Source organism: Lottia gigantea, assembly GCF_000327385.1.
Source record: "Lottia gigantea unplaced genomic scaffold LOTGIsca_101, whole genome shotgun sequence".
NCBI lineage: Eukaryota > Metazoa > Mollusca > Gastropoda > Lottiidae > Lottia > Lottia gigantea.
The window spans coordinates 779,763-793,983 of record NW_008706772.1 but is presented as its reverse complement, the minus strand read 5'-3'; the positions used below and the strand labels follow the sequence as shown (position 1 = coordinate 793,983).

General features: G+C 34.0%; 1 protein-coding gene across 1 annotated transcript; it reads right to left on the bottom strand.

Annotated features, from left to right (window-relative positions):
- Positions 1–1,885: 1,885 nt before the first annotated feature.
- On the bottom strand, positions 1,886–8,345 carry LOTGIDRAFT_170625 (hypothetical protein; the record flags this gene model as incomplete). The annotated part of the gene is made up of 5 exons (XM_009046449.1): positions 1,886–1,921; positions 1,988–2,031; positions 4,394–4,930; positions 6,253–6,471; positions 8,210–8,345. The coding sequence occupies 5 exons, from the start codon at positions 8,343–8,345 to the stop codon at positions 1,886–1,888; spliced, it is 972 nt and encodes a 323-aa protein (XP_009044697.1).
- Between the last annotated feature and the right edge of the window lie 5,876 nt (positions 8,346–14,221).

The window sequence follows — 14,221 nt, the reverse complement described above, 5'->3', positions numbered from 1 at the left end:
TGCCGAGATGGTTGCTCATGAAATATGGGTCAAAGTGAAGGATTCATAAAGAAAATCGAAATAAACCAATTTTAATTATTTTGTAGAATATCTGAGGAAACATCTAAGACATAAAATTTTTTTTTCGTTTTTTTAACTTTGACGAAATTCAGTGTTGAATCCTTATATCCACGAAAATAGGTTACACCACTGTAGTTTGAATTAAAGATTAAATATGTTTTGTTATCACCTTGAAGTATTCTATGGGAAGTGAGATCAACTTAATTCAACATTTCAGAACTTTCACTAGAACTAGAACAGTACTGATGCAGGGCATGTTAAGACAAAAGATAGCTTGCCAGGCAAGGTAATATACGCCCACTGGCAGCTTTGATTTTGAATAAAAATATTTAGCAGTACAGTAACAATCACCAGTATGAAATATTTAACCTTCTTTTGTACTCTTTAGGGCGATACTGAATTATATTGAGTATGAGTTATTGCCCTTGATCTTGAAAACGTGTTCAATTTTTAGCTCGTGACAACTCTAGAGGGCAAACATTCAATCTTTAGCTCGGTACTGAATAATAAAACCAAGTTTTGTCAAAATCCGGCAAGAATCATGCCTTTTATTGTTTAAGAGCTAAAATTTGAAAGCGTTTATAAGAACAAGGTCAATAACTCCTATGAAACATATTTTGATTTTTTTAATTTTGGATAGGGTTCATCCTTGGGTGATAATAAACAATTTCATCAAGTTTCGTCAAAATCTGTCAAGAATTAAACCTTCTAGAATGTTTTCAAGCTAAAAATTGAACACGTTTTCAAGAACAACGGCAATAATTCATACCAAATATTTTTAGATTTTTCTGATTTTCAATAGGCTTTATCCTTGGGTGATAACAAACATTGTGCAAAGTTTCATGAAAATCCGTCAAGAATTGTGTCTTGTGGAGTGTTTACGAGCAATTGTGAACAGACCGACAGATGGACGGACGAATCAACGGACGGACATGGGTGACGGCAATCTACGCCCCCCATTTCATGTGGGCATATAAAAAAAACACATACACATTTTGATAACAAACTGGGACTTTAATAACTCATAAACTCATACTAAATATTTTTCTGATTTTCAATAGGGTTCATCCATGGTTGATAACAAACTCACCCACCAAGTTTTGCCAAAATCTGTCAAGAATTGTGCCTTCTAGAGTGTTTAAAAATTTAACACATTTTCCAGAGCAAGGGTAATAAATCATACTAAATTTATCTTTTTATATTTCTGATTTTCAATAGGGTTTATCTTTGATTGATAACAAACAGTCACACCAAGTTTCGTCAGTTTCGTGCCTTCTAGAGTGTTTGCAAGCTAAAAATTGAACATTTTTCCAGAGCAAGGGCAATAACTCATACTAAATATATTTCTTTTTTTCTGATTTTCAATAGGGTTTATCTTTGGGTGATGACAAACATTCACACAAAGTTTCGTCCAATAAGTCAAGAATTGTGCATTCTAGAGTGTTTAGACCAATTGTGGACGCACTGACAGACGGATATGGGTGACGGCAATGTACGCCCTCATTTCATCTGGGCGTTTAAAATGGTGTCAAAAAATGTAGAAATAATTCAAAAGAATCACCAAAATTTACCTTGAATCAGACTGTTTTTTTTTAAGTTCCTGAAACAAAATACACATTAACAACTAGTTAACAGCCTTGACATATATCACATCATTCTACCAAATTTCATCCACATTGAATAAACCTCCTATGCAAACAAGCTAATTTTGACACACATTTTCAACAAACTTTATCTTAACTTAACAGGATACTAAGTTGTCTATGTTGTTATCCTTGCAAAATATAGTTGTTTCTTTATTTCTTTCTTCTCAATCAGATCAATCTTATATAACGGACTCTTTAGACCCTAACTGGAGTGGCTACATAAAAATAAAATCACATTAAATACAGAACAGAAGTTTAGGACATGGAAAATATCAAAATACCTGAGATGTGCCTTGATTATTTTTCCCCTTTTTCTTCTTTTCTTCTGAAAAATTCAAATTTTACTGCCATGTACTGTATAAAGACATTAGTGATTGGGAAGACTAGAACAAAACACAATTTGTAGATATAACATAACAAGCTAAAAATTCTATGCCTCTTCAATAACAAAAGCAATATCTCATATCAAATATTTTCCATTTGTCTGATTTTCAATAGGGTTCATCCTCAGGTGATAATTACCAATTTCACCAGTTTCTTCTAAATCTGTTCTGCCTTTTAGAGTGTTTAAGAGCTTGAAGATAGCTTGCCAGGCAAGATAAACATATGTCCACACAGCAGCTTTGTTAAATTTTTAGACTCAATAAAGAGCAACATGAACCATAATAATTAATCTATCAAATTTCTATTCCATACTCAGAAGATGGCTTGCCAGGCAATGTAAAATACGCCCACTGGCAGCTTTGATTTTGAATAAAAATATTTAGCAGTACAGTAACAATCACCAGTATGAAATATTCAACCTTCAGTAATACACTTCTTTTGAACTCTTTAGGGCGGTACTGAATAATATTGAGTATGAGTTTTTGCCCTTGTTCTTGGAAACGTGTTCAATTTTTAGCTCATGAATACTCTAGATCGCAAATATTCAACCTTCAGCTCGAAACTGATTAACAAAACCAAGTTTTGTCAAAATCTGGTAAGAATCATGCCTTTTAGTGTTTAAAAGCTAAAATTCAAAAGCGTTTTCAAGAACAAGGTCCTATGAAACATTTTTCGATCATTTTGATTTTCTATAGGGTTAATCCATTGGTGATAATAAACAATTTCACCATTTTTCATCACAATCTGTCAAGAATTGAGCCTTCTAGAGTGTTTATGAGCTAAAAATTGAACACGTTCTCAAGAACATGGGCAATAACTGATACTAAATATTTTTCGATGTTCATCCTTGGGTGATAATGAACACTCACACTGAGTTTTGTCAAAATCCGTCAAGAATTGTGCCTTCCAGAGTGTTCACAAACTTGAACTTGAACGCGTTCTCAAAAAACAAGGGCAGTAACTCCTACTAAATATTTTTTGATTTTCAATAGGGTTCACACTTGGGTGATAACAAACACTCATGCCAAGTTTTGCCAAAATCCGTCTGAGTGTTCACAAGTTAAAAATTGAACGAGTTTTCAAGAATAAGGGCAATAACTCATACTAAATATTTTTGATTCTTCTGATTTTCAATAGGATTTATCCTAGGGTGATTACGAACATTCACACCAAGTTTCGTCAAAGCTGTCAAGAATTGTGCCTTCTCAAGTGATTTTTCTGATTTTCAATAGGGTTTATCCTTAGGTCAATATCCATTTTAAGAAGGGTGCCATCTAGTGTGTTCATAAGCAATTGTGGACCGATGGACAGACGGATGGATGAGGGTGACGCCAATATATGCTTGACATTTCTTGTGGGCTTATAAAAAGAATACTTTTACAAGGAATCTATTTTTAACTTTTTCAATCAGGTTTCAGTTCCTCTGATTCCCAAACCTTTTCTAGGTTCACAGACCATCTTTAAACTCAAAATTAACACAAATTAATTGAACAATAAGCATCATTTGACCAAGAACAAAACAGCTACCTATCTTTTAGAGGAAATTGATTTGAAAAAACAAGGTTTTAGATTTAGAAAAGTTGATTTTAAGAAAGTTGTCAGATTAATAAAAGTTGACTTAAAGAAGAAAGGTGTCATATTTATAAAGCTTCAATTAGGACGTTATTTCAGACCATTTTTGATTTTCAATAGCACTCTTTTGCTTAGATTATATATACTAGACAAGTTTACTAGGTTGTGTCCAAATCAGATACTAACTGTGAATTGTAGTGTGATTACAAGCTAATAATTTAAGGTGATTTGAAAATTAAGATAGTTAGTCATATCTGATATTTTCCAATTTTCTTTCTTTTCGAAAGGGTTAATCCTTTGGTAACAACAAACTATTTCACCAGGTTTTGTCCAATTAGGCCTGAACTGTGGCATGAATTATTTTTACAAGCCAAGAATCTAATGCTTGTATGTTCTCTCGCAAGAGAAAATTATTTTTAGCCCATTTCGATCTACCAGCCTCAACCGATTTTTGAAAGAAAATGGCAACTCCCACAAGTTCTGAAGCCATGGTCATAATTACTGAATTATAGATTCACACAGAAACTGTACTATTTTCAATGAATGTCTCACTGCACCAAACTGATGTAGATTTCTATTCAATCAGATTCAAGCGCCACTGTAGACTCTGTCAATAACAAAGATACCAAGCAAATGTCGTTACAGCTGTGCATAGACAAGGTCACACTAGATAAAAGAAAACATGAAGGTGATGTAATATATTTCTTATGTAGATAAGATATAGTTCTTACCTTTTTCTTTCTTTCCTCCACCCTTTTCAGTAGGTTTGTCATCCTTTTCAGTAGGTTTGTCACCCTTTTCACTAGGTTTGTCATCCTTTTCAGTAGGTTTGTCACCCTTTTCAGTAGGTTTGTCATCCTTTTCAGTTGGTTTGTCATCCTTTTCCTTTTCAGTTGGTTTGTCATCCTTTTCAGTAGGTTTGTCATCCTTTTCATTTCTTTTTCTGGTCAAATCTTCTGTATCATTCGAACTGCTTGTGTCTTGTACTTGGTCTTCATTCTTCCCACAAGGTCTTTTGTCATCTTTTTTGTTTGTCATGTTATCTGACAAGTCTTTGTCCAAATCATTTTTCTCTTTTTCTTGATCACCACTTTGGGAATTTTCAACATTTTCTGAGATATCATCAAATTTGCTTTTGTTTTCTTCTAAAAGTGAGTTGTCTTTAACAGGTAAACTGTCATTGTTTTCAAGCTTACTATTAGTATCTTGATTACCATTTTCTATGTCACTATCATCTGTTTCCATTGGCTGTTCCTTTAAGGGATGATCTAAAAGAAAATAGTCAAAGAATTTCCCCTATAACATGCACAAAAAATCTACCCAAATACTAAAGGGTCACCATGATTATAAGAAATACAAACTTTAAAACTTTCAAAATTAAGTAAATCAAATATTACTTACAATTGACATTTTTTGTGAATTGACATGGTTTCTTATCATTAGCAAAAATGTCCAATTCAGAAAAAAACAAAAAATTTCATGTGAAATTTTGTGTTATCGTTTCCAGGCAATGGCCCTGTAAGATTGTTAATCAACATACATATACAACGCTTTAATTTATTGCACAGGCTGATGCTAAAAATGACACTTTTTCTAGGAAACTGTCCCACTTTTCAATGGTTCTGAATGTTGAAATGAATTGCGCCCCCTTCAAAAATAGCAGTGGCCCATCATAATACGCCCACCATTGTAATGGCAGCCAAGTCATCCGGGCGGTTGACAAGAGCTATCAATAAATGAAATATTTCAAGATTAACATTTTCATACTGCACAAGCTTTATTCAAAGACTTTTCAACAAGTTTTGTCTAAATCAGTCCAGAGTTTTGTCTTCTGGAGTTTTATGAGCTGAAGATTGAACACATTTTTAAGAACAAGGGCAATAATCCATATTAAATATTTTTCGATTTTGTGCTTTTCATTAAGGTTTGGGTGCTTCAACCAAGTTTCTTAAAAAATCTGTTGAGAATTGTGAATGTGATTTCAAGAACAAGGGCATATTAAATATTTTATAGGTTTTTTTTTTAAATATCTATAGGGTTCATCATTGGCAAACAATTTCACCACATTTCGTCTAAATCTCTCAAGAATTGTGCCTTCTAGACCTTTCACAACTTAAAAATTGAACGAGTTTTCAAGAACAAGGACAGTTACTCATCAAATATTTTTCAATTTGTAATATTTTCAATACATTTCATCCTGAGGTGATAACAAACACTGACACTAAATTGATCAAAATCCATCAAGCAACCAGCTCTCAATTGTGTTTTCAAGAATAAGGGCAATAACTCATGTTTAATATTTTTCAATTTGTCTAATTTTCAATAAGGTTCAACCATGGGTTGACAAGTTTCGTCAAAGAAACCAACTGTCTATCGTATCTTCAACAACGGACAGACGGACCAACAGGGGTGACGGCTATATACGCCCAGATTAATGTGGAAATTTAATCTGGAAAGATGAAAAATTTTGCACGTCCTGTATGCAATCTAATGAAAATTACATCAATTCTAATTCCATTGGTCTGTAGTTGAGGATCTTTTGATTTCTGTCATTTTTCAGTATATTGCACTAAGAGGTATATTTACTAACCCATCAAAGTTTTAGTTGGTTTGCTGGGGTTATTTTCATTGCATCTATCATCTTCTTGAATAACAGTCTCAGTACTAACAATATCAACACTGAATCCCACAGAATTAGACTCTTTTGGATTTGCTACTTCATTAGAAACTATAGTTACAACAACACTTGGATTATCAGTTTGATTTCTATCCTTTTCTGGCATCTGTTGTTCATCACCATCCTTATCATCTGCAAAATAAAAGATAGCTTGCCAGGCAAGGTAATATACGCCCACTGGCAGCTTTGATTTTGAACAAAAAAAAAATTTGGCAGCACAGTAACAATTACCAGTATGAGATATTCAAATTTCAGCTACACACTTCTTTTGAAATTTTTGGGGCGATAATACTGTCAAACTCTGCAAGAATTGTGCCGTTTTCAATAAAGATAGCTTGCCAGGAAAGGTAATATACACCCACTGGCAGCTTTGGTTTTGAATAAAAATATTTAGCAGTACAGTAACAATTACCAGTATGAAATATTCAACCTTCAGTCATACACTTCTTTTGAACCTTTTAGCGCAACACTGAATAATATTGAGTATGAGTTATTGCCCTTGTTCTTGAAAATGTGTTCTATTTTTAGCTCGTGAAAACGGCAAATATTCAATCTTCAGCGCGAGACTGAGTAATAAAATCAAGTTTGTCCAAATCCAGCCAGAATCATGCCTTTTAGTGTTTAAGAGCGAAATTTGAAAGCGTTTTCAAGAACAAGGGCATTAACTCATACTAAATAATTTTCAATTCTTCTGATTTTCAATAGGGTTCAACCTTGTGTGATTATGAACATTCACACCAAGTTTCATCAAAATTTGTCAAGAATTCTGCCTTCTAGAGTGTTTACGAGCTAAAAATTGAACGCGTTTTCAAGAACAAGGGCAATAACTTACACTAAAGTTTTTTTTTCGATTCTTCTGATTTTCAATAGGGTTCATCCTTGGGCGATTACGAACACTCATACCAAGTTTTGTCAAAATCCGTCAAGAATTACGACGGACGGATGGACATGGGTGACGGCAATATACGAGGCTGAAGAAGCCTCCATTCATAGACTGTAGAGCCAGCAGTTTCCAATCTCTAACGTCACAAAGCACATAGGCAATTGGTCTCTGAGTTTATTTCAACTAGAAAGTCTATCCTCGACTAGTGTTACAACAAAGTAACATTTATCTTACAGTCCGAAAGGGTAACTCTTTACCTTCAACAGAACGGGGATGGCAATATTACACCTGTCGAGACACACCTTGCTAAACATGGAAACATGTGGGATCAATCCAGTAAATGGAGTGGCCTCACCATCTCAAAGAGGACATTGACACTTAAGATTCAACATTATAGGATAATGAATGACGTACCAGGGAAATCCGTCAAGAATTGTGCCTTCTTGAGTGTTTACGAGCAATTGTGGATGACGGTCCAACAGACATGTGTGATGCCAATGTATCCCTCCATTTCATGTGGGTGTATAAAAACTATGATGCTTTGACTAGATGGAGATATGAGGCTTTAAATAGTAATAAACCATTTATTCCTTTTGACAGAAGTTTTATTATTTAAAGCCCCATTTCATGATCGCATATAAAAAGATAGCTTGCCAGGCAAGGTAACATCATCGTTCCTACAAGCCAAATTTGACGCAATTTTACTACGTCAAGGGCAATAACTCCAAAACCGTTCATCCAATTGTTACCAATTTCGAACTTGACTGAGATCTCATCAATATATATATGCATACCAAGTTCTTTAAGATCAGATAAAAACTGTAGTCACTATTGTTCATACAACCATAACCATGTAGGCATATAAATATGTCATCAAATAAAGGTTTATTAAATAATACCAATTAAAGATCAGCGCAATATCGTTGGAAATTTGTTGAAATAACACTTGAAGATATCTGAGAAGATCTGTATTAGCTTATACTCTACCTGAAACTGTAGCTGAATCAATCTTTGCTCGTTCAACATTTGCAGAAGGCGGAGATAGTTCGACACATTGGGTACCACATCTTGGACAAAATCTAAATGCTTCTTCTAGCTCATTTAAGCAACACAAACACTTCATTATGCCTTAAAATACAAACAGTAGTCACGTAATGGATTATTAATGTAAAAGGTTACCCAATATAGTATTCGGATCACCAATACAGCAACAAATTTCATGGTAATATTTTCAAAGATAGCCTGCCAGGCAAGGTAATATACGCCCACTGGCTGCTTTTGATTTTGAATAAAAATATTTTGAAGAACAGTAACAATCAAATATCAAACCTTCAGTCATACACTTCTTTTGAACTTTTTGGTACGATACTGAACAATATTAAAAAGTTTTGTCAAATTCCACCAAGAATCGTGCCTTTTACTGTTTACAAGTTAAAACTGAAACCGTTTTGTAGAATGAGGTCAATAACTCGTATAAAACTTTTTTAAATTTTTTGATTTTCAATAGGGTTCATCCATGGGTGATAATAAACAATTTTCGTCAAAATCTGTCAAGAGTAGATCCTTGTGTATGAGCTAAAAATTGTATTTTCTAGAACGATTTATAACTCATACCCGGTACTAAATAGTTTACAAACACTCACACCAAAGAGGGCTTCACTCGTAATTTTTTTGACCAAATTTTGTGGCTTGCCAGTGAATGCATACAAGTAGATAACTAAATTATGAATTACAATATTATGACAAAAGATAGCTTGCTAGGCAAGGTAATATACGTCTACTGGCAGCTTTGATTTTAAATAAAAATATTTGGCAGTACAGTAACAATTACCAGTATGAAATATTATTCAACCTTCAGTCATACACTTCTTTTGAACTTTTTGAGGCAATACTGAATAATATTACCAAGTTTCGTCTAAATCTGTCAAGAATTGGGCCTTCTAGAGTGTTTACTAGCTTAAACTTGAACCGTTTTTAAGAACAAGGGCAATAACTCATACTTAATATTTTTCTGATTTTCAATAGGGTTCATCCTTGGGTGATTACAAATAATCACACCAAGTTTCGTCAAAATCTGTCAATAATTGAATCTTCTAGAGTGTTTATATGTTTTTTTTCGATTCTTCTGATTATCGATAGGGTTCATCCTTGGTTGATAACAAACAGTCACACCAAGTTTCGTCAAAATCCATCAAGAATTGTGCCTTCAAGAGTGTTTGTGGGCTAAAAATTGAACGCGTTTTCAAGACCAAGGGCAATAATTCATACTTAATATTTTTTCTGATTTTCAATAGGGTTCACTGGCAGAATATTATGACAAAAGATAGCTTGCTAGGCAAGGTAATATACGTCTACTGGCAGCTTTGATTTTAAATAAAAATATTTGGCAGTACAGTAACAATTACCAGTATGAAATATTATTCAACCTTCAGTCATACACTTCTTTTGAACTTTTTGAGGCAATACTGAATAATATTACCAAGTTTCGTCTAAATCTGTCAAGAATTGGGCCTTCTAGAGTGTTTACTAGCTTAAACTTGAACCGTTTTTAAGAACAAGGGCAATAACTCATACTTAATATTTTTCTGATTTTCAATAGGGTTCATCCTTGGGTGATTACAAATAATCACACCAAGTTTCGTCAAAATCTGTCAATAATTGAATCTTCTAGAGTGTTTATATGTTTTTTTTCGATTCTTCTGATTATCGATAGGGTTCATCCTTGGTTGATAACAAACAGTCACACCAAGTTTCGTCAAAATCCATCAAGAATTGTGCCTTCAAGAGTGTTTGTGGGCTAAAAATTGAACGCGTTTTCAAGACCAAGGGCAATAATTCATACTTAATATTTTTTCTGATTTTCAATAGGGTTCACTGGCAGAATATTTGGCCGAGCATTTCATATTTTTTTCTCGTATATTTCATTTATGATTATGAATGTGATTAAGAGAAGACCAGCATACATCTAATTAATGACACTTTTGGTGTCATCTATAGTGTTATTCAACTCAATAAAGTCTACCAATTATAAACAAAAACACATTTCCAATTGACAATTATTTATTTCATTTTTGTATTAGCCCAATAAGACAAAATGAAATTATCATGCCAAGGCCTACCTCTCTGTTAAATATTTGTTTTAAATGAACTGACTGCTGAATGTCACATGACTTAATACAAAGTTATGATTGGATAATTGCCTAGGAGGTTTTTCCACTTTATTTTTAGTACCTTATGCAATTACATGTATGGTGGCTCATTTGAGACTATATTCAATAAATCATAATCATAATTTTCATTTTTTTGTTAAATTCATTGAGTATTAACAATCTAAAATTTGAACCTGTTTTCAAGTACAAGGGCAATAACTCATACTAAAAAAATTTCAGATTATTTTGGTTTTAATAGGCCTCATCCTTGAGTGATTACCAGTACTAATCAAACCAAGTTTCATAAAAATCCATCAAGAATTGTGTCTTTTAGAGTTTAAAGAGCTAAATTTGAACGTGCTGTCAAAAACAAGGGCAATAACACTTACTTTATATTTTTGTACTTTTCTGATTTTCGATAGGGTTCATCCTTGGTTATAACAAATACTCAAACCAAGTTTCATCAAAACTGGTCAATAATTGTGACTTCTTGAGTGTTTACAAGCTAATCAAGAACAAGGGCAATAACTCATACATAATATTTGGAGATTTTTCTGATTTTCCATTGGTTTTGTCCTTGGGTGTTCACAAACGCTCACACCAAGTTTCGTCAAAATCAATTAAGAATTGTGCGATGTAGAGTGTTTACGAGCAATTGTGGACGGACGGACCGACCGACGGCAATATACGCTCCACATTTCACATGGGTGTATAAAAAGGCAAGAATAAAAGATTTCAGGAGGTTTCGTCAAAATACCATAAAAAAATTGTGACTTGTAGAGTGAAAAATAATTCATATCAAATATTTGTTGATTTTATTGATTTTCAATAGGGTTCATCCTTATACAGTCAAGTAACCTAAATTCGTTATAACCTATTTTCGTGCATTTCCGGAAATGATTAATAATATATATGTGCGACCTCGTGTGACCTCCGCATTTGTTTGTTTTGATAAACATGGGTTATCTCTACAATATCAGCTAGTAGAATGAATCTAGTAGTTTCAAGCAAGGTAAAATGTATTAATATATACTTTGACAAATACAAAATGGTGGATTTCACTTATTACCAAATGTCACCATTTTTTATCGGCCGAATTTCCTTATAATCCCTAGCGGTAATCGGAATTCCAAGTGTCGTCTGCTAGAATGTATTCCAACAAATGAAGTCAAGTAATCAACTATCGGATTCTGTGTCAGCAGAAAATTTCTATGGAACACAAAGTGGGCCATATTCTTATGTTGTTTCAGTGACTTTTAGCAATAAATCACGCTACGTATCTTATTTTGTCATTTTGTACTCCTGTGGCAACTTGGGATTCGGCGTATGAATACACAAAAACTTTCAACTAAAAATAGACAAGACGATGGAAAAAATCTCGGTCTCAGAGTTTGTGTTGAATATTTAAGTTATTTGTTTCTCTTACAGATGTACTTTCAGAAATGTATTTTCATCCCTTTGTAAAAAAAAAAAGACTCCATTGACCTTGCACTATTTTATTTGTGTTGTTGAGTATTCATACGTCATCGTCAGCCTAGCAACGTACGGGTGGGGCTTAAAGTTAATTGCCATTCATTCGAATTAACACATGAAAACTCTACAAAAATCTACATTCAATCCTTAAATATTACTCAAGTATGGTTTTACTGGTTTTTGATAAAAAATGTTGTTTTTCTATCTTAAAATTTTAAATGTAAAAAACACGCCCTACTCTTAAGCATATTACTTTTACTATCAATGAGTATCAAAAGTTCTATAAATTACTTTTACTTTCACTATCGCAAATAATTACTAGGTATATTTCATTATATACTTCTATATCTTATTCTTAGAAGTTTCTATTATCATTCCCTAGAATCTTCACATTAGATAGTGTTTTACCATTTACCTTACAGGCACAGATACGCCATTTTTTGACCAAGGTATTTTTTAACTAATCAGTAATAGTGTTCACACCTCACTTTCGAAATTTGAGCCTTCAAATTCCATGTGTCTCCAGAATTATCCGCGTTTGTAAGATAAAAAGACAAGTTGTCTTTTCTTGAGACACAGGAAAGACATCTTTAATCTAATTTGAGATATTTTGAAGGAATATGCAATTTTTGTGTATTCCTGGTACTTCCGAAAACTATTTACATATTATATTCAATACCGAAATCAACTCCCTAAAATGGTGCATCTGTCCCTTTAATTCAGGTCTACCCTGCAACTCCCTCTTTGAATTTCCACTGATTCAAACTTCACTTTCTATATTAGCTAAGTTTCCTTACAGAAAGTCCTTCATATGAACACCCAAAACCTAGGTCGAGGCGAAGACTGGATCACTGTCAGCAGAAAGAAGTCAACCTTTATTAACTTAAGTTCCTATAGTACAACTAGTGCCTAGGCCAACTCTTTTAAATCTAACAAGAAAGATGTGTCAAAATGATAAAATTTAACTAAATGACAGAACATAAGACTACTTACCGTTACTGAATTAAATTATTGTCAATAAAATAGAAGCTGTCCTTCGACGTGCGACATTACTGCGCAAAGAGTCGAAACGTCTATCTTCTTCCTTTGAAGTCAACATGTAGTTTCACTTTCATATTCGGAGAAAATCAACCCACGTGACTTAGTCTTGATCATCATATTGACAATTAAACCGCATCGTACTGTAGCCGAGATTTTCATGACTAACGTAAATATTGGAAATACCAATTTGGTAGACATCGATAGTTTTGAGCACTGGCGTATTAAGGCAGAGAGACCTTCGGCAATTCCCCACTCCTCAGGTCTACGAAAAGTCTTATTTTGAAGAGAAATTTAAGCCCCCTAAATGCTTATAATTCATCTCAGTATTCTCAGGCCATCTGAATTTCTGAAATCGTTGGCTTCAAACCCCCGGCCATAGTTATAAATAGAACTTACTATATATAACTCGGCCTCGCCTCGGAGATACACATCCTATTTTTGCTCCCACCCGCCTTTATCCAGGCGGATAAGGGGGCAAAATTTTCTTAAGGGGGGGGGGGGGGGGGAGGGGGGCTGGCTATGGGCCTACTTTCATCAAGCGTGTTCTAGATCGTCGTATTTAAAGTTTACGTGTGTTGGCAAATGTCTTATTAACGAGGAATATGACGATTGTGCGTAACTTATCATAGTTTGGACACGATGGTTCTAGTTTTATCAAGCAATGATTCGCAGAATCGCATTGTCCCTTCGATAGTTGTATTTGGAAATACTTCTTCTGATACCCTCTCGCCCTCGTGTTGAGTAGTACGGTACCGGGTAACATAATAATAATATACTAAAAGCAGACGACTTCTCCGGAAGTAGTAAAGATCGAAGTAGCCTAATCAGGGAAGTAAGCGCTGATAATTCTAAGGGAGACAACCTAGATTTGGGAAAGGACTATACTTTCAATGTTCATATAAAACATAGCATGAAATTATTATTTACACTTAGGCTACGGATTCGGGATGGAATGTAGGCCTAGTCGTCACTGAAAATGGGAAAGCAATTAGGAGAATCACACAGCGCGGCGTACACAGCGCGGCGTTTCTACGGAAAAGAGGTTGGCTCGGCTTTGCCCTCCCACTTTCAAAATTAATTACTATTTACACAAATGAAGTCAAGTAATCAACTATCGGATTCTGTGTCAGCAGAAAATTTCTATGGAACACAAAGTGGGCCATATTCTTATGTTGTCTCAGTGACTTTTAGCAATAAATCACGCTACGTATCTTATTTTGTCATTTTGTACTCCTGTGGCAACTTGGGATTCGGTGTATGAATACACAAAAACTTTCAACTAAAAATAGACAAGACTATGGAAAAAATCTCGGTCTCAGAGTTTGTGTTGAATATC